Source organism: Vitis riparia, chromosome 10 (assembly GCF_004353265.1).
Source record: "Vitis riparia cultivar Riparia Gloire de Montpellier isolate 1030 chromosome 10, EGFV_Vit.rip_1.0, whole genome shotgun sequence".
Taxonomy (NCBI): Eukaryota; Viridiplantae; Streptophyta; class Magnoliopsida; order Vitales; family Vitaceae; genus Vitis; species Vitis riparia.
This window is the reverse complement of record NC_048440.1, coordinates 22,149,122-22,176,179: the sequence shown is the minus strand read 5'-3', so window position 1 is coordinate 22,176,179 and position 27,058 is coordinate 22,149,122. Positions and strand designations below refer to the sequence as shown.

The 27,058-nt window shown below is 31.8% G+C and overlaps 1 protein-coding gene across 2 annotated transcripts; it reads right to left on the bottom strand.

Moving 5' to 3' along the window:
* Positions 1-223: 223 nt before the first annotated feature.
* Positions 224-27,058, bottom strand: LOC117924288 (ankyrin repeat-containing protein ITN1-like). Of its 2 annotated transcripts, XM_034842887.1 has the most exons (5): positions 26,428-27,058; positions 9,278-9,544; positions 8,031-8,070; positions 2,824-3,289; positions 224-1,268 (listed from the first exon to the last, which is right to left on the bottom strand). In XM_034842887.1, exons 1-5 carry the CDS (start codon positions 26,960-26,962, stop codon positions 696-698), a joined length of 1,881 nt encoding a protein of 626 aa, XP_034698778.1. In that variant the 5' UTR covers positions 26,963-27,058; the 3' UTR covers positions 224-695. The 2 variants fall into 2 exon arrangements, with proteins under 2 accessions (XP_034698778.1, XP_034698779.1); XM_034842888.1 differs by lacking the exon at positions 9,278-9,544.

Genomic DNA, 27,058 nt, shown 5'->3' with positions numbered 1-27,058 from the left:
AAATTTGATTCCAACAACTAAGTTTACTCGTTGCCCATCAAAATCAATTCAAAAATAGGAGAAAATATATCACTATAGAGTTTTTGTTCTGCAGCCTCATCTCCAGAACTTATTTAATAGACAAAAAGGAATAGGAGAAGAGTCGAATAGGCCGGTGGATTTGTTATACTCCACACTCTCCCAAAAAGTCTCATCTACTCATAAAATTGACAAAAGAAAGCAATACTAAAAACAAGTAATAAAATTATGTAGTTAAATACATAATAACAGTCTCTAAAAATTAAAATTCAAAACATACATGCATGCATTATAATGAGTCATCAACTGATACTACGTTCTCAATATGCTAATTAACTTTACACAGACATGTAATTATTACTACTTGGAAATATATAGAAAAGGAGAAGACAATTCATCCATGCACGTGCTCTGAAAAGAGTTTCTGTTTGTCCTTTCAAACATCAGTATCTGAAGCTGCAGTTTGCTGAGGAGACTGGGCATTGGATGTGGGCTGAGATTTTTTCCCACATATCGAAGGAACACGTTTACATATGTCTTCACAAGCCTTTGACGCAGTCCTTTTCAGTCCTATGCAAGCTTTAGACAAAAGAAAAATGAGGCCAAAAAGGATTATTAGAGTCACAAGAGCAGCAACTTTGATGGATTTTACAACTATTTTGATCAATTTTCTGATGTCAATTCCCAGGATGGAATGTTGGGACTGCTGAACGTAGAGGCGAATATGAGAGGAAAAAAATGGGCACAGGAAGGAATGCAACAACATGCCAAATAGCCTCTTTCCAATTATGTTTCATTATCAGGATGATTGTTGCTCCAAATGCCACCGCCATCATTGAGACCGAGAGGATCATACATATAATTCCCTGTATCAGCTTCTTAAAAAGATATTTCTCAAAGTGTTCTAATGGGAATGAGGATGTAAGGATGGAGAGAAATATACCCACAGATGTCAAAGCCAAAGTGAGGGAGAACACATCAGCTAAAATGAAAACCACAAAGAAGGGTTTGCAGTTAAGGATTGGAATACCGGTGCTTTGATCAGGACCTCCTGGTACCGTGTAGGCTGCTGCAAAGGCAACTGTGGCTATGAAAACAGAAAGAATGGTGCAATTCTCAGTGGTGCGCATTAGCCATTCCTTGGCTTCTTTATGGAGTTGCTCATTCCTAGTAGCAAATAATTCTTCAGCAGTCTTGTTCTCTTTGTTGAGAGGCTTGATCAAACACTTCTGACAAGCTTTCTTCACTTTCTGCATGCACACATACAATCACAAGTAATTCGTGTAATACATTTAAATACAATCATTTTGCTGTTTGTAATCCCTTCACCTGTCACTAGAATAAATTAATAGCGTTATTTGATTAAAAAGGATCAGCAATTATATATTCCAAAAAATAATTTTTGCATTTAGAAACATGAAATATAATTTTTTTTGAACAAAATACCTTCATCATTTTTTATTTTTTTTTTATATCCCTATCCTATATCCAAGCACTTTTTGAAATAAAAGTAGAAGATAAAAATTTAAAATTGAGGTTATATTTACAATTTTCAACAAGTGGAGATTATTTTTCCAAATATAGTAATTATATTACCCCTTTGACACAAATACTTTAAATTAAAACAAGATGACTCAAACCAACTATTCATGAACTTTTAGGTTATGTTTTTTACTTATATAAAATTTAATGTTTGGTTCTCATATAAGAAAAAAAAATGTTAAGAAAAATGATTTTATCATATTTGGTTGTCCTATAAAAAATAATAAAAAAAATAATATATGATTAAGATTAATTAGAAATTTATATATTTTCAAATTATTTAATTTTTATATTGGAGAGTGAAAATAAGTTAAATGAGTTTGAAGTAGCATGTATAAATAATTTAGTGATTTTAAATCTATTTTTATTTTTCTTCGTTTTTTCTTTCATTCCTCTTTTTCTTTCTATTTTCTTTTTTTGACATTTTCTAAGAACCAAACATAGCTTAAGGGAAAATGTAAGAAAAAAAACATCGAAAGGAAAATTAAGTAGAATTAAAAAAAAAAGTTTAAATAAGTTGAAAATGTATAAGTTTCTACTTGGTTTTAATTATATTTTATTTTCTTCCTTATTTTCTATATTAAAATCAAATATGAGAAAAAAAAAATTTTAATAGTTTTTTAGACCCAGACATAATATTAAGTTTTTCACTCATAGTTCGCTTAATATCATTTTCAATAATAAATAACTTAAATTTATAGGTCAATTGGTGACTATTAACAGGGTATGAGCAGCTTGGTTTTGAGAGGTCTTGAATTTGAATTTCATTGATGTGTTCATTTTCCGTTTGTATTTCTTGATCAGCTTTGTGTAAGTCTAAAAAAGAGTACAGTGATTCCATAATAGCAAAAAACTAATTTCATACCTTATACAAAAGTGATGGCAAAAAAGAAAAGAAAGGAAAGGAAATGATCTTATTTGTTTATATTTTTTTTAGAAAAAGGTTCAATTTATTTATATTTAGGTCATATTTATTTGTATCCATGTTTCATTTCTTTGTCCTTTATTTTTTTTTTAATATACCTAAGTATCATATTTTATACTTTTACTTGATTATCTAGATTTTGTTGGACATTAATGACTCAAATTTGGGATTTGGAACCCATAAAATATCCTATCATTTTTCTAACTTATATATTTCTCATCTATTACCTATAATAACTTATTATTTAATAATGAAGACTAAAAATCTAATGGTTCGACACAAGTGTATGCATGTGCACGATGTTTATGTTTATAATTAATGGGTAAGTGGAACTTTACCTCAAATAGCAACAACTCTTTTCGCAATTGGAGTGTAGGGCTTTGTATCTTTTCACTTACTTGACCTTTTCTTTTTTGGCCAACCATATGTAGTAAGGAGTTTTCTTTATTATCTGTAGCTGATAATAACATTTTTGAAAGTGCTTCAAACTTTTCTGTCACCATATCGAAAATATCAATATGACAGTAAAGGATTGCCACATGTAATATATTCATTCCCTCCTTATTAGTATACTCAAGCGCTTGAGGGTGGTTGATGATTATTTCTTCGACAATCTCTGGAATGTTCGATATTGTTGCCAAAAATAATGGATCTTCATCACTCTTCTTCTCGGTATGCTCAAGCGCTTGGGACAATTCAGGGGCCTTTTCTACTTGGTTTTGGACATCAATACTGGAATTAATACTAGCATCCCATGAAGTATCATATTTTACCAGAAGACGGACAAGTTCGTTAAGAAAGTATCTGTTTTCAACAATGTGAGATATTGAGGATTAGTTTTACATATCATTAAAGTATTTGATAGAAAAGTGCTTTTATATGGATCATGTTTTATAAAATAAAAAAACCTAAGTACTGAAATACTGAAGCATATAAATACTGAATTTACAAGAAAAGTACCTAATGTTATATGAAACATACAATCAAGCTAGCATGGGAATAATCAATTTACTAATATATTGAAAATATATCAGAAGCAAATAACCTAGTATTCTGTAATATCTTAAGTACGAAATATCATTGAATCGAAGAAGATAATTGAAGTCTAACAGTTCATTCTGCATGTCTGTATTAGTAGACAAATTGTGTGATTAATAATGTACCACTAGAATACTCCAACAACAATAGTTTTCAGTAATACATTTGTAATTTAATTCATTATAAAAGCTGAAGAACATTTTACCACTTTTTTTTCTAAGAGGGTCAATTGATCTATAAACAAGACTTTTTATTTTTATTCTTATTTTTTATTTTTTAACAATCTTAAAAAGTAATTAAAAACTGGATCATTGCCGATGAGAAGTAGTCACATGGAAAAAATTTATTCACGTTTATAAGTATTTGATAGAAAAGTGTTTTTATATGGATCATGTTTTATAAGTGTTTGTAGGTTGACTTTGTATTGAAGCATCATTTCTTTATATATTTATTCAAGGCGGTTCAGATTTTATTTACATAAATCAATAGTTCATATTATGAGTTTGATATGATATTGATTTCATATCTTAGAATTATTCTTAAAAATTTAGCTACTAAATCTATGACAATCAATCTAAAACTTAATTCTTCAAATTTAAATTATAAATTATTATAATAAAATAAAACAAAAATCATTATAAATGTAGAAAAAGACATAAAAGCAGGCAACATTAAAAATAGCATTGATTATTTTCTTCCAATATATAAAAATGCATTGAGAAGCCATCTTTGAGACATGCCTTTAATATAAAAAACGGACATAACAAAATAAAAGTTAAGACGGCAAGAGTTTTATTATAATAAAATTTTATGAAAGTAGAAATATCATAAAATTAACAAATTTTGATTTAAGATAAACTAAAATTTTTTAGAACGGTTTTTAAAATGGAAAATAGTATTAAAAACAAAATTTTTTGGTACCTCAAGTTTTTGTATTTTATATTAAAGTTATTATTATTATTATTATTATTTTAAAAACTAAAAACAAGAAGTTGTTCATTTAAAAATTATATATACATAACTTTTTAAGTTAAAAGTTATGTCTAATCCACCTTAGTCTAACCATTTATTTTTCTTTAATGGTTTGACTCTTTTTATTACTTTCCTCGTAACAAAGGTTGTTTAAAAGAAGTGAAATGTTTGTGTGAAAAATATTTATTTTTCTTTTAATTTTCCATTTTTCACTTTGAGAATAAAAAAAATGGGTTCAACAATGTGTGACTTCAATCAAGTTATTATTTACCAAAATCATTTTTCATCTAATGTCACATCGCATGGCTCAAAGTTGTATACCTAAATTATTTAATAATGTCTTACATAATTCTAATGTAATTTATAAAACTTATAAAATTTTCCATGACTATTTTCTATTATCACTTAATAAATTTGAATTTAAATGTAAATTTATGAGGGATCTTTTACTACACAATGAAAAATGGCATCACGTGGTTGAAGCATTACTACTCTGTACCTAGTTATTATGATTCATTTATTTGTATTTAGTTCATTTCATATTACAACTAAGTTCTATTTCTTCATTTCTTTGTGCAATGGTCCAACTTACTTATATGTATCAATGGTTCAAATTCAAAATTCGATATGTATAATAATAAATTGATACACTAAAATTTTCCTTTTATGAAATCTAAAAGTGTTGGGTTTTTCTTCATGTGGAAGGTCCAAATTAAGAACCCAAACTTTAAGGTCTCTTAGGCCTTTATATAAAAGGGTTAGAAGAAGAATCTCTCTTCTTCTTCTTCTTCTTCCAATTTTTTTGCAGCTATCGGAGGTAAAAAAAAAAAAAAAGAGAGAAAATGGGAGAACCACTATTTTTGAAGTTAGAGAGAAAAACTCAGTTTATCTTCATTGTCCATATTTCATCAAAGGTCTAATCCCACTTTTTTTATGGGCCGATCAACCTGAAATTTGGAGAAGAGGTTTGTGACTCATTGATCTTCAATCTGAACGATGGAGATCGGATTTGGAGTTCCGAACAGTCGTCTTTCAGTCCGAGAACAAAGCCTCTGTTTTGGTGAGTTTTCTTTCTAGACAATTTTGATCATGAGTTCCGATTAAGGTTAATCCGTGGTTCAATTCAACTGATTTTTGGTGAGCACGTTCAGAACTCATTGATTTTCATTCTGGCGATGGAGATTGGATTTGGAGTTCGGAACAGTCCGAGAATAGTGGCTGTGTTTGGTGAGATTTCTTCATTATCTTTATGCAAAGTTGTTGAAATTGCCAAGATTAATTTTTCTTGAGATATGGATGATGTATGCCTCTAGTTTTATTTAGAGAGAATTGTGTAACCCATTGATTATATTAATGGAGTTTTTAAGTGGCTTAAGGGTCCCGTGGTTTTTACTTCTCACATTGGAGAAGGTTTTCCATGCTAAAGATTGTTGGTGTTTATATACTTGTTGATTGGGTGAATTCTTATTGTTTTATTTGATTGATTCCTATTAGGTTCTCACAAGAGGGGATAAAATTTGATTGTGCATTATTTGTGTTTATCCCATAAAAAAAAAAAAAACAATTGAAGCTTTTTTGAGCCTAGTAGTAGCTAAGCTTGGGCTGAGCATTGAGCCTTTTGAGCCTTGATATGGTCTAAATATTTGCTAAATCAAGAATCTTTGCATGTTCAATAAAGAATTAGTAGTGTTTGGGATGCAATTTATGAAATCTATTAATAAGGGGTGACATTTTTCAATTACAAATTGTAGTGAGAAGGTGCCCATGTGTTTTTCGTTTTTTTTTCTTTCCCCATTTAACTAATTAGGTATTCTTGGGATATACTCATATTTTATATTTTGAAAAATAAAAATTAATAGTAACCCTTATATAAAATATAAGAATTCTTAAATACTTACATTGAAAGGACAATGATTTTTAAAAATAATTTACAAAATTGAAGTGTTACAAAAATATACAATATCAAATTTTAAGATTTTCGGAAGTAATTTTTAAAAATATAAGATAAGTTCATAATGTTTTTTTTTTTTTTTGTGGGTATAGGAGTCTTTATATTTTACATAGAAGTAACAAGGATTTAAATATAAGAAACTATGAAATATCAATAGCTGGATTTTATGAAAATATTAAGATGAAAATTTGGATTAAAAATATTAATGGAATGAAACTTAATCAAAACTCATATACAGAAGTGTTGAGAAAATCTTTAAAAAAAGATAAAACAAGCCATTATACATATATTGAAGTTGTTTTATTAAAGAAAATTATGTATGTATATGATACAATTTGTGATGTTTAGTAAAAATATGCGGAATTTGAACACACATTAATTACTATTAAAATGATGATATATTTAATTTGAAAATATTTAAGGATATAAAATAAATGATGATATATGTATAATTATTTTTTAATTTAATTTTTATAAATTTATGTTTTTTAATATTTAATTATTATACAAAAATATAAAACATACTCATTAAGAAGATTATTACAATGATTTTATATTTTTGATAATCAATAAAATTAAATTAAAAATAAAATAATAAAATAAAATAATTTATTAAAAATTTTAATATTTCAATTTTTATTTTTTTTGCATGGAGATGGTGAAATATAAGGATTTTAAAGAAATATTAAGGTATATTTAATAATATCTATAGTTTGTCTTTCTCTTGGTAGATATTTTGTTGTGAAATTGGCTAATTTTCAATTGGGTGAGATTTCCTCCCCATTTTGTGTATCAAGGTTGGTTGATAGTTTGAAATTTCAGCATTCACAAAATTTAGTCCTTAAAATTAACTATTATTTTTGTTTTTAAAAATAGAAAAATAGGAAGCATATAGAAACAACAACTTAATAATCTTTTGGACACACCTTTTTTAAAAAAAAATTTAAAAATTGAAAATAGTAATAACTTCAATCTAAAATATGTTAACTCTTATACAAAAGGTAAAACTTACCTTATATCCTAAAAAATTACCTTTTTTTTTTTTTTTTAAATTAGAACAAATTTTTGAAACTATTTTTAAAAGTCATTATATTTTTTAAAGTAAATCTCAATTATTAATTTTTACATTTTATATAGAGGTTACCATCATTTTTTGTTTCTAAAAATTGAAACGAGATGTGTATCTAAATGTCATCTTAGTGTTTATTTGGATAAGTTTTTTGTTTTTAAAATTAAAAAATAATACTAAATTTTATATAAGATATAATAATTCTTAGAGACTTATATTAAAAAAGTACTAGTTTAAAAAATTAAGGTATCAAGAAATTTTTACTCCCTTAGATTTTAAAATTTCTAAAAGTCATTTTTAAAGATATGATAAAATTTCTACTTTTTGTACAAGATATTCTATTTCTATATGGAAGTTTATGATTTTAAAAACAAAAAATATTAAGTGTGTATCATGATGGACACTTAGGCTTTAAATATCTGATTATATTTTAAATTTTTTAAGCAAGACATTCTAAAAATGCTAGCCATCAAAATAAATATGCAAGGAGAAAACAAAAACTTTTAATATCTCACCTTTCATAACGTTTCTTCACTGTCTCTTTGAGGGACCAATCTGAAAAAGAACTTCATTTGTGAGATGATTTGGCCACTATTTATTGGGAAAAAATAATGAGCATATCTAACAGAAGGAAAGAAAAGAAATGACACTTGACCATTATGAGAAATGGAGGCAAATAATTAATGGTAAATGGACATTAAAAATACAAATTGTATTAAACAAAATCTATTAGGCCAAATCCTTATTTTATTTAGACAAGAAAATTTGAGAAGAAAAGCGTTACTTCCATTAAAGCCCCCATTTCACAATATGGAAGTCATTATGGACATTGAATTTTACTTGCTCAATACCACTCTACTAAGTATCAAGATGACACGATGGATTCCATTCTATTTACTGAGAATAAATATTACAGCCAATAAAATGGGTTCAACTGAGTTGGATTGATTTGAAAGATTGAATGAAAACCATACATGCATGTTTCCCCTTTTTTGTTCCATAACAAAATACAGAGTCAGTTTCCGACTCCAGAGAAATATACTTCAAGCATTATCAAAATATTACAAATTTCTTTTAAGTAGTCAAAATCAACATACATATATATATATATATATATATATATATATATATATATATATATATATAGAAAAATCAAATAGAGTATCTAATATCACAAGAATGAAGTAATATATACCTAAAGTTGATGGTGTAAAAATCATTGAGGAAGAGTATAGGTTCAAGTTAGAGTAAGTCACTTGATGATAGTTGCATCAGGTTTGAGTAAATAAGATTATCCAAATTTTATGTACAATGAACTAGATATGTGGTTTTATCTCAATGATACAGTTTGGAGGGAGTTCCTACATACTTCATCTATCTCACCTACTACTTTTCTTACTTTATTTTTGATATCATTGAATTAATCTGAAATTAATCTTTGTTTGAATTATTAATTCACTTCATCCCTCCAAGTAGTTCTATGTTATCAAGAACATATGTTCATATGCTTTCAAAAGAAAATATAAGCTAAGCCAAAAAAAAAAAAAAATGTATTGCACTTTATAATATTGCTAACTAACTTGACCATAGACTAAATTTTTTTAAAAGAGAATATATAGAAGTATATTCAGCATTCAAGAGCTATGCTAATGCCAACACCCAATTTCTATAAAAAATATTGTTTTCTAGAGAGAAAAACAAAAAGAATAATTGAGTAAATGAAGAATAGATGACCACTAAGAAGGAATTAAATGTACTTTACCGGGGTTGATGAGGTCCTGTATCACTTCACTTATCTCATCTATGAATTCCTGTAACTGGTTTATGATATTCTCCATGAATTCTGCTCTCTTTTCTGCTGGTCTCTTTTCTGATTTTATGAAAGCCTCCATGAATTCTGGTCTCTTTTTCATTTTTTGCATTTCAAATGCATTTGGATTGCATGCCATATATTGAAGAGCAGTCATTGAGTCTTGATCCCTTTCTTTAATTAAATCTGGGTATCCCTTCGCAATGAAATAGGCTAAACCTATTTCATGTTAATTTTGCAAAGATAAACAAAAAAAAAAAAATGTTAAATTAGTAGTTCTTGCATCCCAAAAAGTGTTTGAAAGAGAAATATGTACATAATTCTCTTATTAATTTGATTCCAAATATAATCAAAATTATTTGAAATTTCTAAATATTTTCAAACTCCTCTTTTTTCTATATAGGAAGACAAATAAAGAACAATACATTTGAAGACTACATAATTTAAATAAAGTTTATTGAGTTTAAACTTATTATTAATTTATTAAAAAAAAAAATCTTTTATTTTTCCTTAATGTTTTTTCCATTGTACTTTCCCTATTTCTAAGATCCAAAGATTGAGGTTTAGATGCAAGCTACTTACAAAGTTTAACTGAACTTTTTTCTAATTTCATAAATCTTTTGCACTTTGAAAATAAGACATAATATGTTCAATATGCTTAAACTCCCTTTGGACAAACACTTGACATGCGTCTAAAGCTTAGTCAATTAAATATAAAGTTTTAAACAATTTTAAGTGGGTTATGATTTTTTTATCCAACACACTTTTGGGTACCATCTATATATTAAAAGAGTTTTTGGATAATAAAAGCTCTTTTGGCATATATTAATTTGATTACATTTAAAATGTTCTCTCAATGAAAATATTGACATTCAAAGTAGCAAGAGTTGCAATATAGTAACTTTTGGCCAAAAGAAAAAAAAATGCTTTGGGAAGTTAATATTTTGTTTAATAACAATTAATTTACATAAATATTTATGACCTTATTTAAATTTGGTAACCAAACACTAATAAATCTATTTTCAAGAAACTAATGATATTTCTTAAAATGTTCCTGGAAGGAGTTAGAAGCTATATCAAACAAAGCTTTAGTTACAACGTGCATTAATTCCAACATTTCTTTTAGACTTTTCTCTTATTTCCTTTTTTACTTGTTACTGTTTTATTTTCTAAATTTATAACTTTTTTAAAAGAAAAAGAAAAGAGTAATAAGTTAAAACAAACTTGAATCTCAAACATATTTTCTATTATCCTCCTGTTTTGTCACATGTAGCATGTGTAGGACTAGAGAAGGGTTGATGTGTGGCTACGGCAAGCTAGGCAAGGGTATGACTGCAGAACTTAGTAAATAGCTACAATAGGGTATCGGACTGTTATTGCTGGAATAGAAGGACTGTTATTGTATGGACGAGATTGCAGGGATGCAGAGAGTAGTGTAATTGAAGCCACGGAGAATGACAATAGTGGTAGCAGAGGAGGATGGTGGTCGTGGCAGTAGTAGAAAGGAGCAGAGTAATCAACGGATAAAATAAGGAGCAGAGTAAAACATCTCGGGAAAAAAAAAAATAGGATTGACATCAAGGCCGCTAATAGGACTTTCTATAAAAGCTGAACGTAAAGTTATTAATTAATTGAATGCACAATACACGTTTTGGCTTACTCATTCAAGGCCGCTAACCCATTCTTTCCTCTAACTAGGAACACTTGGTCCAAGACTCCCTAACTAAGAAGGATCAAGTCAAGGAAAATAATTTATTTATTTATTTATTTAAATTTCACTTTGTAAAAGGTTGTGGAATAATGCACGTATGTAGGGGGTTGGGGTCCCTTGCATGTGACGCATGCGGATGACATGCATTCAGGTTCCTCGGATTGGCCATCTGAAGTCTTACATGAGTGGGCTTGAGGTCTCTTCACAAACCCAAGAGACTAAGGAAGTGAGAAACTATATAAAGAAAAAAAAAGGTTTCAATCCCTTTCCAAAATAGGATTGACATCTTTTAGCTTTTGCACTCATATGCGCACACTCTTCCAACAATCCCCACTGAGTATATGAGAGAAGAAGGAAATGCTTGAAGGAAAATTAGAATACAATGCATTAGTAATAGTGTCCATGGGCTATGAACCAACCTTAGGATAAATAAGTTTTGAGTCATAAAAACTTAGTGAAAATAAATTTTATGAACCAATGTTCCATTATTTAACTCAAGGAACCTATTATCCCACCTTAGAGAACATGCCTAACTTCTCATAGGAAGTGGCTCCACCTCTAGTATCATATAGGAGAAACCTTCAAGTGTGTCTTGTAACAAAACACATCACTCATAAGAGTAAAAACATCTTAGTCATTGCAAAATACTCTCTATCTACACTTTAGGGATGAACTCTCAAACATATATAGCTGATAGAGCATCTCACAATCAATAAGTGATTTGTTATTACCCATATGGACCTACTTCATGGGATCTCTATTCAAGTAGGTTGGTTTACAATCACTCTTGAATTTTGTATTAGGCATAAGCCACATCCTTCTTGATGTTTCTTCCATTAATTTCCTATTTAGTGGTTTGGTAAGAGATTTGACCAAATTCAATTTTGACCTCACAAATTCCAAAGATATAATCCTTGTCTGAAGCATCTTTCGCATAATATTATACCTTAGGAGTATGTGCTTATTTTTTCCATTAAATATCTTACTCTTAGCCTTAGTTACTGTAATTTGGATATCATAATGCATAAACACATATGATGTTGGTCTCATCCATAAAAGGATACTTGCTAAGAGGTTTCTAAGTGACTCAACCTTCTCTAAGGCAATAAGCTTAACTTCTATAGTTGTTGGGATAGAGCCCTAACAAGCATAATATGATGTAACAATTTTAGATTCATTAATTCATTTATTATTTATGTTTCTTATTACTTCTTTGTATCTCATTTATATTAATTGGTTATCTAAGCATACATATCCATTTCACTTGTCTTGAACATGACTTGAGTGCAATAGGAGTTGCATAGAGGACACAAGTCATGGCTCCCTTGCAAAATGATTAATTGTTCATAATTGGTTAATAGATTTGAGCAATTTTATAGAGACTATAATGCACCACCTCCTAATTAGAGGGATAGCTTGTCTTGACCGTCAAGATGGGTTTTCCATAATGAGTGCATTAGTGTGTATGATTATACATTGAACAAGATCTATGATGAATCATGATATAAGGCTATTAGTTGTCATGATTGCATGAACTCTCAACCCTAAGAGAATATCAAGTCTATGCCAAAATTAATAGAAGACTTTGACCTATGAGTGAGACCTTAATGTGGTCATATATCCCTACGGATTGGATCACTAGTAATAGAGGCTGATGAAAATAGATATTCTTAATAAGAGCATCATGATAACTCATGGGATTAAGATAGTGTATTCTATTGGGTGATTAAAAAGACATGTAATCAAGAAAATTATGCCCATAAATTTCCTTTAGTGGAAATTTGACATATCATCCTTAGAGTTAAAGCATTTCAATTAATCATATAATAGGAGGATCTATAACTCAAGGATCGAAGAGGTAATCTTGATAGGTGATAACACTAACTTGTTAGATTACAGACACTAGTTTATGGGAGTTTGCATATATAATGGATAGTAGGTCATAGACCTAAGCTTCATAGTGTAGTGATTACATAAGATACTAAAGTGCAATTGGTTCTCTTTAGTGGAATGTTCAATCAACTTTAAAATTGAATTATAAAAGAGCTAGTATTTTTCTATAGGTACCAATAGTCTCCACTTGAGCTCTTAGATCTTGGTAGTACATTTGTTTTGAAGATTTTGGGTTTCAGGTTCATAAGTGTGCATAAGGTCATTTTGGTAAAAACATAAGGTTGCACTAAATCTTATGAATTGTCCTTTTGGACTGAGATAATTAAATTAATTGAAACCGGTCGAGCTGTAAATAGGCTATAATTGAATAGTAAATAGATTAGGAGAATTATTTTCCTATTATGTTAGTTTTCTATTTCTGTAAAAAGATAGTTTTATGATTTAGTTTCCTATTTTTGTAAATAGATAGTTTTATGATTTAGGAATAAGTTAGTTTCCTATTATGTCTCTTGTTTCCTATTTCTTCTCTTGTAATCTCCTATATAAATTAAGTGTATAGTCAATCTAATATATAGAACTTATTATTTTTCATCCCATATTTCGTGTCATGGTATCAGAGCAGTAGGTTTTTAAAACCTAGGCATCATTTTGGCCTTCATCGCCATTTTTTTTACCTTCATTTTACTAACCTTCATTGCTTCTGGTTTTTTGTTTCGTGATTTGCCTTAATTCCCAAGAGATCAGGTTTTTTCGTGGAAGATGTCAGAGGTTGCAGAGACAACTACTATAATACAATCGAAGGAGATTGTTCGATCTCAACAACCCAGGGAATTGCAAAACATTCAGGCTGCGTATAGGCTGGATGGAAAAAATTACCTTAAATGGTCTCAACTTGTTTGCACTATGCTGAAAGGGAAATGGAAGATCATCCATCTTATGGGTACAGGGCCGAAACCAGGAGATCCCCATTTTGAAGCATGGAATGAAGAAGATTCTATGATTATGGCATGGTTGTGGAATTCTATGACTCTTGAGATTAGCGACACATGTATGTTCTTGGCTACAACTAAGGATATTTGGGACGCAATCCAACAAACACATTCAAAAGCTAGAGATGCGACTCAAGTATATGAGGTTAAGGTGAAGACGATTACTACAAAACAGGGAAGTAAAACATTTACTAAATATGCCAATCAATTGAAAGCTTTGTGGCAAGAACTTGATCATTATAGGGTGATAAAAACCAAATGTCTTGAGGATGTCATTGTTCTAAAGGATTTCATTGAACAAGATAGAGTCTATGATTTTCTTGTTGGGCCTAACCTAGAATTTGATCAAGTGAGAATCTAGATTCTTGGCAAGCAGGAGGTTCCATGTTTTAATGAGATGGTGGCACTGATTCGAGGCGAGGAAAGCTGAAGGAGTGTTATGCTTGAACCACAAACCTTGGATGGATCAGCTCTAATTGCAAAAATAGAATATTCAGAGCAAGGAAAGAATGATCTGCCTAAACACTTAGGTAGAGACAATCAGTGGAAGGAGAACAAGGACAATCTCTGGTGCACCTATTGCAAGAAACCAAGGCACACAAAAGAGAAGTGTTGGAAGTTGAATGGTAAACCACCAAGTCATGAATGGGAAAACCATGGAGGGTAGCAAAGGCCTCAAGTACATATGGCAGAGTAGCCCAAAACTGAGGAAAATTCAGCAACAGACGGGTTTAATAGTGAAGAAATGGAGAAATTGAGAAGCTTGTTGGGATCCCTTGACAAACCTATTGGAACTTGTTCTTTGGCTCTTTCAGGTACACCTTCACTCTCTTTTTGCATAAATGCCTCACACAGGGTTTATGATGACTCTTGGATAATAGACTCCAGTGCCACAAACCATATGACCTCCAAATCTCAACTTTTCCATATCTATACCTCAAGCCCAAGTAATAAGAAAATTGCAGTGGTCAATGGCTCTTTAGCTACCGTTGCAGGTTTCGGAGACATACACATCACACCTACCCTTATTCTTAAAAATGTCCTCCATGTACCAAAATTGTCGGTCAACCTTGTTTCTATTCAAAAGCTTACCCATGATCTTAAATGTTATGCTATTTTTTTCCCTTCTTATTGTGTTTTTCAAGAACAAGGCTCGAGGAGGAGGATTGGACTTGCTAAGGAAAGGAAAGATCTTTACCACCTTGAATTATCTTAGAAAACTAGTAATAATTTGTCATTGTCTTTTTTCAGTTCCTCAAATAAAGATACCATTTGGTTGTATCACCTACGTCTAGGTCATCTATCTTTTAGGGTTTTGAAGGTCATGTTTCCTCATTTGTTCCAAGGATTAGATATTTCTGAGTTTCATTGCGAAACTTGTGAATTGGCAAAACATACTCATGTATCTTTTCCTATTAGCAATAAAAGAAGTTTTCATCCTTTTCATTTAATTCATAGTGACATATGGGGTCCTTCGACTATACCTAATGTTTCTGGGGCTCGTTGATTTTTATCCTTAATTGATGATTGCACTCAGGTTACATGGATCTTTCTTATTAAACAAAAATTTAATGTTAGCATTGTTATACCTAATTTCCACTCAATGGTTCAAAACCAATTTGGGGTTACAATAAAAGGCTTTAGGATAGACAATGCTAGAGATTACTTCAACCAGATTTTGTCACTCTATTTTCAATCACAGGGCATTCTCCATGACTCATCATGTGTTAACACGCCCCAACAAAATGGGGTAGTCGAGAGGAAAAATGGGCATTTACTCAACACAACTTGAGCCTTACTCTTTCAAGGGAATGTTTCTAAGTCCTATTGGGGGGAAGCTGTTCTTATTGCCACATACATGATAAATAGAATTCCCTCATGAGTGTTAGACAACAAAAGCCCCATAGAGATACTTAAAAGTTTCTATCCACACTTCAGAACCTCAAATGGGCTCACTCCTAGGGTATTTGGGTGCACTGCAATTGTTCATGTCCACAACCAACATAGAGACAAGCTAAACCCTCGAGCCATAAAATGTGTCTTCCTTGGTTACTCATCCACTCAAAAAGGATACAAGTGTTACAATCCCTCAACCAAAAAATTTTACATCTCTGCAGATGTCACCTTCATAGAAAATAAACCTTCTTTTTTCCCAAGTCCTCTCTTTAGGGGAAGATTTCAATAATGGAAGATAGTCATTATGAGTCCTTTGAAACTTTTAACCTTCCTTATGTCTCAACCCATGGTGATGAAGAACCTAAGTCATCTGAGCCAATCACACCTGAGTCACCCAATTTTACCACTAAACCCGTGTCATCCCCTGTTCCAGCCAGTGTTACTCGTAATTTTCCACAATTTTCTAAGGTGTATTCAAAGGAAAAAGGTTATTTTAGAACAAAAGCAGGCCCAAGAATCCAACTCAAACCCTGGGAATGAAATCACAGTAAGATCGGACCCACTTTTACATACACAACTTGGTGAAACTTCCATTGACTCAACAGATAACCTAGACGTAGATCTTCCCATTGCTGTCAGAAAAGGCATTAAAGAATCCACTAACTGACCACTTTATCCACTATCACACTATGTGTCTCTTAAGCACCTATCACCAGCCCACAAGAATTTCATTGTGAGTCTAAACACCACTGTCATCCTTAACACTGTTTCTGAGGCATTGACAAAAAGGGAATGGAAGGATGCTATAAGAGAGGAGATGAGTACATTAGAAAATAACAAAACATGGGAGATTGTTGAAAGACCAAAAGGAAAAAACATTGTTGATTGCAAGTAGATTTTCACACTGAAATATAAGGCTGATGGATCTCTTGAGAGACATAAAGCAAGATTGGTAGCCAAAGGGTACACTCAAACTTATGGAGTTGATTATCAAGACACTTTTGCTCCAGTTGCAAAAATGAATACTGTAAGAATCCTACTGTCACTAGCTGCCCACTACAATTGGCAACTCCTACAGTATGATGTTAAGAATGCATTTCTTCATGGTGATTTAGATGAAGAGATTTACATGAACATCCCATCAGGATTTGAGGGAAACACAAGTAACAAGGTGTGCAAGCTAAAAAAGGCACTTTATGGGCTAAAACAATCTCCTAAGGCTTGGTTTGGGAGATTTGCAAAAGTCATGAAAAAGTCTGGGTATAAACAAAGCCAAGGTGACCACACTCCCTTCATTAAGCACTCGACTGTAGGGGGGGTAATTGCACTTTTAGTCTATGTTGACGACATCATAGTGCCTGGAAATGATGATAGAGAAAAGCATGAAGTGAAGCAAAGATTAGCAACAAAGTTTGAGATAAAGGAACTAGGGAAACTAAAGTACTTCCTCGATATTGAGGTGACATATTCCACACAAGGGATCTTCATCTCTCAACAAAAGTATGTGACTGATTTATTGGTAGAAACAGAAAAGATTGGATATAAACCAGTCTCTACCCCAATGGATCCAAACCACAAGTTGGGAGAAGCTAAAAAAAAACCAGTGGTGGATAAAAGAATGTACCAGAGGCTAGTTGGTAGACTCATATACCTTGCTCACACTCGACCAGACATCGCCTACTTGGTGAGCGTGATCAGTTAATTCATGCATGATCCAAGAGAACCTTATCTTCAAGTTGCTTACAAGGTGTTTCATTACTTGAAAAGCAACATTGGGCAAGGAATTTTCTTCATGAAGAACAATACTCTTGCTCTAGAAGCATACACCAACGCTGACTATGCACGCTCCTTAGTGGATCAAAGATCAACTACAGGGTATTGTACTTTTCTTGGAGGTAATCTGGTAACATGGAGAAGTAAAAAACAAAATGTGGTAGCAAGGTCGTCTGCAGAATCAGAGTTTAGGGCCATTGCTCAAGGGTTGTGTGAACTACTTTGGCTGAAGATTATTCTAAATGATTTGAGAATCAAGTGGGATGGTCCTATTAAGCTCTATTGTGACAACAAGTCAGCTATCAATATTGCTTATAACCCTATACAACACGATAGGACAAAACATATTGAGATTGATAGACATTTTATCAAAGAAAAATTGGAGGAAGCAGTAGTGTGTATGTCCTATGTTCCATCAGAACATCAATTAACTGATATCCTAACAAAATGGCTGAATAGTTCAATGTTTCACGATCTTGTATTCAAGTTGGGAATGGAAGACATCTATTCCTCAGCTTGAGGGAGAGTGTCAACCTTTAAATAGGCTATAATTGAGCTGTAAATAGAATATGATAATTATTTTCCTATTATGTTAGTTTCCTATTTTTATAAATAGATAGTTTTATGATTTAGTTTCCTATTTCTGTAAATAAATAGTTTTATGATTTAGTTTCCTATTTTTGTAAATAGATAGTTTTATGATTTAGGAATAAGTTAGTTTCTTATTATGTCTCTTGTTTCCTATTTCTTCTCTTGTAATCTCCTATATAAACTAGGTGTATAGTCAATCTAATATACAGAACTTATTATTTTTCATCTCATATTTCGTGTCAAAACCCAATATGGTTAATTAATTAATTAAGACCCAAATAGGCTGGATTAGATTACCCAAGCTTAATTTGAGCTTAAGTCACTTAAGCCCGTAGGGAGACTTATAAATACCCTTAGGGGTTAAGGTTTCAAACTTTTGACTTTCTTCTTCCAAAGAGAACCCCCAAAAAGAAACCCTAGTTTTCTTCTAAAGAAAATAGCTCACACTTTTCTCATGCCTAAAACCTTGTGAGGAGAGATTGGGTGGAAGAGCATCAGTTAGATGAATTCTACTGTGATTTTTGATATCTTTATTGTTTGGAAACAATCTGGGAACATCCAGATCGAAGGTATGATTACTACTCTTTGGATCTACTTTTCTTGGCTTTATTGTCATAGTTTGCCACTATGATAGATTTAAAGAGGCCTAGGGTAGAATGCACATTCCCTATATGATCTAAGACTAAGGAATGAAGTAATCTAGAGTTCCTAACAATAGTACACCAAGCAATGCAAGCTTTCTAGGCAGACTTCCAAAAAATTGTACCTCCTCTAAGGGTAACAACATACTCACTAATAGATTTTATCTCATTTGAATAAGATATCAAGTTATCATTAAATCCTTTAAGGACAATTGAAAATCCACTATAGCACAAACCATAATCAATGGTGCCTCTCAAGTACTTAAGTACTCTACAAATAGTAATCCAATGGTCCTAATTAGAACTTTGGGTGTATCAACTCAATTTTCCTATTGCATAAACAATATTGGGTGTGGTATAGTTTGTTAAGTATATCAGGCTCCTAATGATATAAGCATGCTTAGTTTGGGTAACTGGTTGGAGCTAAAATATGTGCTCTAATAATACATATTTAATATGATTTATCCACCATAAGATACTCAAATCATCTGACTTGATCTAAATCGATGTTAAAGCCCTAGTCATGAGTTTAACTTGTATTTTGGAGATTTATCTCACGTTTAAGGGAAAAAAATAATGCAAGTTGAATCATTTTAAATTTTGAAAGATCAATAAAGGGTTTAAATGAGGAAATTGATGAGTCAAGACTCATGGACTATGAGGAAAGGCAAGCGAACATGGATAAGAAGGCATAAAGCAAATTCATCAAGTTGAATGGAAATTTGGAACACAAAATCTGGTGACAACATGTATTCTGACTTTGAAGTGAAATTTGGAGTAGTTCCTAAAGTCCATTTTAGGTAAGCTATATATCGTTTTGAAGCTCTAGAAGTTAGAAATCCAACGCTTTAAATGGTGTACAAATCAAAGCTAAAAAGAGCAACTTATGACCATTTGAAAATAACTATGCAGAGTTGAAGGACCATTTCAAAATGATTTCAAAATTCAACTTATGAATTCAAAATCCAATTCGAAATGACCCCAATTTCGAATTCACACACTACCACATTGATATTTCACTTTTTCTACTTTGAGAATTGCATTTTAGGCACTTCATCTGCCATAAGTGGGCCCCACACAAACTAGAAATCATTTTTTTTAATCATTTTAGGTAATTATTTGTAAAATAAATGGCCAATAGGAACATGCCACATGTTAGGATTTTTTATGGAAACTATAAAAACTCGATATTAAAGTTTTCTAGGGAGTTCTTGATTTTTTTAGGAAAGAGATGACTTGACGATTCTTGGGAAAGAAAAGAAGACCTTGAAGGTTTTTCTTAGTTTGTTCTCTTTTTCCTTTTATTATTGAATAAATTATTGTTTTTAATTTCTTTGAAATCAATAATGGTTATTTCTTATTCTTTTATGGCCTATGTATGTGAGGACATGCCCATAAGAGGTTAAAAAGTCATATTAGGGTGAAACATGAAAACCTAGGGTTAGATCCAAAAGGAAACAATGGGTGAAATCGGATTAATAATGGAATGAATAAAATGTTAGGGCACTAGTATTGAGATCAAAATATCCATTAAAGTTAGTTTGACTTAGGAGATAATATAATCACATATTCTTTGATACTAGAGATTCTTGGTAATTCTTGATGTCTAGTTATCAAAGGTTTTGTCATTGTTATCTACCTTAAGACAAATCTACACAAAGTGGTAAAAACCTAAAAACCTTAGACCTAAACCTAGATTTCATGTCCATTCATCTATTAGGTAATTCAATGAAATAAAATATTAAAAGTTAGGATACGGATCAACTCTGAGGTGTGGAACTCGGGTTGATCTCGTTAGACCATGCATTTTGATTACCCTAAGACTATTAAATTATATACCCTTGTTTCGCCTAAAGGTTTATAATTGAAGTTGGATTGTAAATCCCTAGTCTTGATTAATTGACTTAAAAATCAATAATTATTCTATAATTTAAATAGGTTTATTTAGGAAATTTTCATCCATATTTTATTATGATTTATTTGAAATAGATTTTTTTTTTTATCTTTAGTAAATAATTAATCCTTTGAATCTAAGAACAAATAAACATATTAGAGCTAATCTCAGAGGACGACAACCTGGAATATTACAAAGCCGTGATAACTTTATCTTTGGTTTTTCTAGGCTAGAGTTATCATGTATTTAGGCTTTAGTATTTTATTTACAACAAAGATTTATGATTAATAATACTATATTCTCTATTTTTCTTTAGTTGTGAGTTGAGATCATAAGGATTTGACACTAGTTTACAATCAAGGTGTTCAAACTTCCTAAAAATCTTCTTTACATAGTGTTCTTGAGAAAGTTTAAGCTCATTCGATATTCTAGTTATCTCAATTCCTAAAATCACCTTTGTTTCTCCTAGGTTGTTTTTTTTTTTTCTTATGTCAAACTTAGATTCTAAGAATATCTTGGTCTCTCAAAGTACCTTTAGGCTAGTTCCACAAATTAGCATGTCATCAACATACAAGTAGATAATAACACATGTGCTATCCTTAAATTTGTTGTAAATACATTTATCAACGTTATTAATGGAAAATCCACTAGTTACTAACACATTATCAAATTTGTTATGTTATTGTTTAGGTACTTATTTTAAATCATATAGTGATTTAACTAGCCTACATACCTTTTTCTCTTTTCCTAGAACCACACAACTCTCAACTTAGTTTCATATTAAAAGACACGGTCTTGACATCCATTTGGTGTATCACCAGAAAATGAATGTAAGCTAGAGTGATCAATACTCTAATTGAAGATATTCTGGCTATAGGGGCAAAAATGTCAAAGTAATCTACACTCTTCCTTTGTTTAAGCCCTTTGGCAACTAAATGTGTTTTATACTTCTCTATGAACCCTTTTTGGCTTTAACTTCCTTTTAAAGATCCATTTACAACTTATAGTCTTTGCACCAAGAGCTAAATCCACTATCTCCTATGTATGGTTATACATGATCGATTCGATGTCATTGTTAATAGTCTCCTTCAGAATGGTGCATTTGAAGAAGTTGTAGCTTCTTTGTAAGATCTAGGGTTCTCATCAATTTAAGAAGGTATAGAAATAATCTCTAAGATTTGTTTCTTTCCTATCTCTTTTACTTTTTTGTTAATGCAATTTCAAAAGATTCATTAGATTTGTCTTTAATTGTTCTTTGAATTTGTTCTTTACCACTCAATTTCTTGAGAAAAATATTTTCAAAGAAGTCAATAATTTTCTTTTTCCATTATGGTGTTCACTTCTACAAGGTTGTTTTTTGATTTAATAATCAAAAACCTATATGTTGAACTATTCCCAACATACCTTATGTACATAAAAAATTTTAAGACCTAGTTTTCATTTCTTGGATTTAAGAAAAAGTACTTGCCAAACAACTCCACACTTTTAGGTATGTTATGTTAGTTGCATAACCATTTCATAACTCATAGGGTGTTTTACTAGTTTTCTTGTAAGCTATCATATTTTGAATATGGCAAACAAAGAGGATAGTTTCCCCTCACTAGTTCAAGGGCGTTCTTCCCCTCACAAATTCAAGGGTGCTCTTGAACTTACTAGCATTACGTTCATCATATCTTTTAAGGTCCTATTTTTTCTTTGTACTACTCCATTAGATTTAGGGAAATAAGAGGAGTAGTCTCTTGAATAATCCCATGATCTTCATAGAAAGAGTTAAAGGGATTGGACTCATGCTATCTTCTCCCCTATCAATTCTAAGTCTTTTTCTTTTCTTACTTAGTTGATTTTCTACTTTATATTTTATTTGATAAAAACAACTCTTGCTTCATCTGTGTTTCTCAAAAGGGTATTGAGTAATCAACTATAAAAGTTATGGAGAATCTTTTACCACCTCTTGTCATTGTATTTTTAAGGTTTCCTAAGTCACTTTGAATTAAACTTAGTAATTCTAATTTTTTTTTCCCATAGATTTTCAAGAAGCTTTGTTTTGTTTGTTTGTTTTTTTGTTTTTTGTTTTTTTTGTGGTTTTAGATTCTATGCAAGATTCACATTTTTCATGATTTTCTAAGCATAGTTTAGAAATTAACTTAGATCAACCATTTTCTTTATATAATAAAAGTTCACATGTTTTAATCTACTATTCCAAATATCACAAGAATCAACTAAGTAAGCAGAAGAAATGGCATTATTATTATTAATTTCATAAACATTCAACAAAAAAAGACCCTTATTACAATAGTCTTTCCTAATGAATACATCGTTCTTAGTAAAATGATTTTATTGGAGTCAAACAAGATCCTTGCTTCTACCTTCCAAGTAGAGATATTGACACTAAGTTCCAACGAATATCCAGTAAGTGAAAAAAATCACTTAAGGTGAGTGCTTTGCCCAAGGTTGGCTTGAGGAAAATCACCAAGGATGTTCTAAAATCACCCATGAACACTTGTTCAACTCATTTCTTTATAGTGGTATAGAAAGTGGAAGTACTTTTGTTGCCATAGATGTGCCTAGTAGACTCCCAGTCCTTTACATTGGTGACCATACTTACCTTGATCACCTTTGTCTCTGCCAAGGTTGCTCCTTAGTTTGGACTTTTTAGATCTCTTCCTATGGTGACACTGATCTGCATGATCTCCAAGCTTGCCACAAACAAAAAAGTTGTTTTTTTTTTTTTTTTTTTTTTTTTATAGTTTGGTTCTAAACCTTAATTATTGTATTTGGCTTGGTCTTAAAGTTTTGTTTTCTAGACCTATTGTTTGTTAGCCTAGGTTTTTCTTCTATTTTATTAGCCTTAGAAGACTATTGTTTGGTTTTCTTAGCCTTATATCACAGGATGCTTCAAATGAGCCTCCCCATGGGTTTATATAGAGCCCAGGAAGCTTTTGGAGACTCCTACACTTAGCCATTAATGGGAAGAGTGTGGAAAGTTCTAGAGATAACTAGAGAAGTCCACACAACTCTACACTATGGTGGAAGGCATGAGAGGAGTCCAAAGCTTTCTAGAGAATTCCAGAGGTCTCTTGTATATTCTTGTACATAGGTTTGTACATAAAATGGTGTATGGTGTTCTAAAATATTCTTGAATTGTAAGGAACCCTCCAAGGTTCCAAAGAGTTCCATTGGTGCCTATAAATAGGTGAGGGCCTCATTTGGCCAAGGCACCAAGCAAGTGAGTTCCTAAAGCACTTGTAAAGGCTTCATTGAGTAATAAAAGCTTCCATTCCTTAAGAGCTGCCTACTACGCCTTCTCAAGCTTCCGAGTCGTGAGCATCTTAGCCTAGCAAGCTAAGCATTGGGAGTAAGGCTGACTTAGCAAGATCAAGTGTCTTGACTTGTCTAAGTGTCGCACGAGCTTAGGAAACAACTAAGTCCGTGACACTTATCCTTATTTTGGTTCTATTCCTCAATTTGAATACAAGGTTATTACATCTTCTAAGGAAATTTGTTTTCTTTTGTGTTTCATGTTATTTTTGTAATCTTTCTAGGAATCTAGAAGTGTTTCAATTAAATACTCAACCACAAAAGGTTTAGGCAAATTTATGTTTTCATTGGCTAAGTCATTTATTAACAAGTGATAGTCATGGATTTGAGATGATACATCTTTATCCCTGGTCATTTGGAATTTTCTAAAATTCTTTATGACATATTTTTGGGTTCCTACGTCTTTTAGAATATATTTTTTGTTTATGACATTCCAAATTTCCTTAGTTGCCTTATATTGGCAATAAACATCAACCAATTCGTTCAAGAGTATGTTATGGATGGCATACCTAACTTGTTTGTTTCCAATTTCCCAACAAAGCAAATTCTTAGGGTTGTCCTCAGGTTTTGAGTCATTCAAAACATATCCCAAGTTCATAGCATCAATTGCAGAAAAGACCATTTCCTATCGTCTCCTAAAGAATGTCCTATTGAGTTGTAGAGGTGTCAGGATAGGTGTGAACTAAGGAAGTCTTTATTAAATGATTTACTTTAAGATTGTTGGTTCAAGTAGTCTAAGAAATGGATCTTAAACAAAGCCAACTAAACCCTAGACAAAACAAACAAGAAACAAAACAAAATTGGAATAAGTCATTTATTGAATTATTTGGTTGAAGCGTAACAAAGCATTGTCCTTAAAAGTAGACCCACCATCCTCGAAGATCAACCTTGGTATAAAAGGGAACCAACATCCTACCTCTATGATCCAACAAGCAAGAACCTTGCCTTAGGTGCGCTCCATCAGAGAGGTACAATACAACTTGAGCATTTGAGATTTGAAGTTCCTTCATAAGAAGGGAATGTTGCATTAGATTAAGGAGTAATGCTATTGTAGTAGACTTGGATGTAATAAGTGTATGGCTGCAACAAACTCAGATACTAATGGATATAGTAGACTCGGATGCTAACTGTTGCAACAGGCAAGGTAATGTTATGACTATAGAACTCCATAAATAATTGCATCGATCAGTATCAGACCGCTGGTGTTGGAATAGAAAAACTCCTATTGCATTGAAGGAGATTGCAGAATGCAGGGAGTAGTGTAATTGAAACTGAAGATGACGCAATAATAGTAGGGAAATAGGATGGTGGTAGCAACAACAGAGAAGGATAGCGATAATGGCAACAAAGGTGGATGGTGGCAGTGGAAAGGAGCAGGGTAATTTATGGATGGAATAAGGAGCAAAGCATAACATCTCAAGAAAAAAAAAAATGAATGAGAGACTCTAAGGGAAGCAAGGAATTTTATAAGTAGAGTCCTAAAGGGACTTTCCTATAAAAATTGAACATTCGTACGAGCTTACTCATTTAAGGTTGCTAACTTGTTTTCTCCTATAACCGTGAAGACACAGCCCAAGACTCTCTAATTGATCGAGGAAAATATATATATATATATATATATATATATATATATATATATATATATATATATATATATATATATATATATTTTTTTTTTTTTACTTTGTAAAAAGCCTTTGTAAGGGTGTGTGTGTGTATATGGGTTATGGGGTCCCCTTGCATGCTATGCATATGAATGACACGCATTAACGTTTCTGGAATTGAGACACCTAAAGCTTGGGCCCCTAAGCATGCAAGCCTCAGCCAAAAGGGATAAGGAAGTGGAAACTACATGAAAGCAAAAAGGTTTCATTCCCTTTCCAAAGTGGGATTGACACCTTTTAACTTTTGCACTCATATGCACATGCTTACACACTCGTCCAACAAACTCCCATAAAGTGTCTTGAGTGAAGAAGGAATGATTAGAGGAAAACTATGAATTCAATGCCTCGATACTGATACCTATAGGAAAACTAGCCTTAGGATAAATAAGTAATTCAAGGAAGGAACCCATTATTATATACATAACAGGTTGGTGCAAATAGGCCATGTGGCTTCTGCTACGGATGATGCAAACGGACAACGCACATTAAGGTTTCATGGATCAAGCCACCTGTAATTCAAATGGAGTGGGATTTGGCGCGTGAAATCCTACTTCCCTCTCCACAAGCTCAAGAGGCTAAGGAAGTGGAAACTATACTCTCACACTCTTCCAACAAGTTGTAAAAGTGCTTAAGAAACTAAAGCTTATGACACTAATTGGTGAGCACCTTGAAAAAATATTAGAAATAGAAATGGATTCTGACTTGCAGTTGAATTAAGACAGAACAACTCACCAAAACACTCGTTGAAGATGGAAATGTGAAGAACTGTTGTTCTATCAGTCCTCTTCAAACAGCTTTCAGCAACTTCTGGATTGGCCCTTTGTTTCAGTTGCTCAGCTAGAAACCAAAACATTTCAATTTGACCATAGCGAGCTGCACAAAAAATGGGCGTCTCTCCTAAGTTGTTACGTTCAAACAGCAACTGTTGATCTATCTCCAACATCTTTTTCGCCACATATTTCATGGTATCACTGGTGGCCACTTCGTGGAGTACAGTGTTGCCTTCGTTGTTTCTTTCATTGGAAAGTACAGTACGGTTGTCTTCTTTAGCCAACTTTAGTAACTCGTATACCAGATCCTTTTCTTTGAAGCGAATGGCCATATGCAGGAATGTGTTGTCGTAAATATAACTAATTTTCTTCAATGGGTGTTCAGGAGGAACACTACCCAAGACTTGGCCCACATACTCATTTTTTTCCGTCAAAGCTTTGTACAATTCATCAATGCGAATGCGTCTCTCTTGATCGGTAAGATTGGTATTCGCCATGAGAGCGTCTTTGGAGAGGAAGAGCAGAGCAGAAGGCTTAGTAGTCAGGGATGGGTTCTCACAAGGTCATGGTAGGTTTGGGTGGTAATGTGGATT

Excerpts from the sequence above, each read along its gene's own strand:
- LOC117924288 (XM_034842887.1), bottom strand. The coding sequence starts at position 26,962 with ATGGCGAATACCAATCTTACCGATCAAGAGAGACGCATTCGCATTGAT. Across the intron at positions 3,290-8,030 it reads GTGAAGAAACGTTATGAAAG|ATACTTTCTTAACGAACTTG; the intron begins GTGAGATATTAA and ends TGTTGAAAACAG. Across the intron at positions 1,269-2,823 it reads AAGAGTTGTTGCTATTTGAG|AAAGTGAAGAAAGCTTGTCA; the intron begins GTAAAGTTCCAC and ends GTGTGCATGCAG.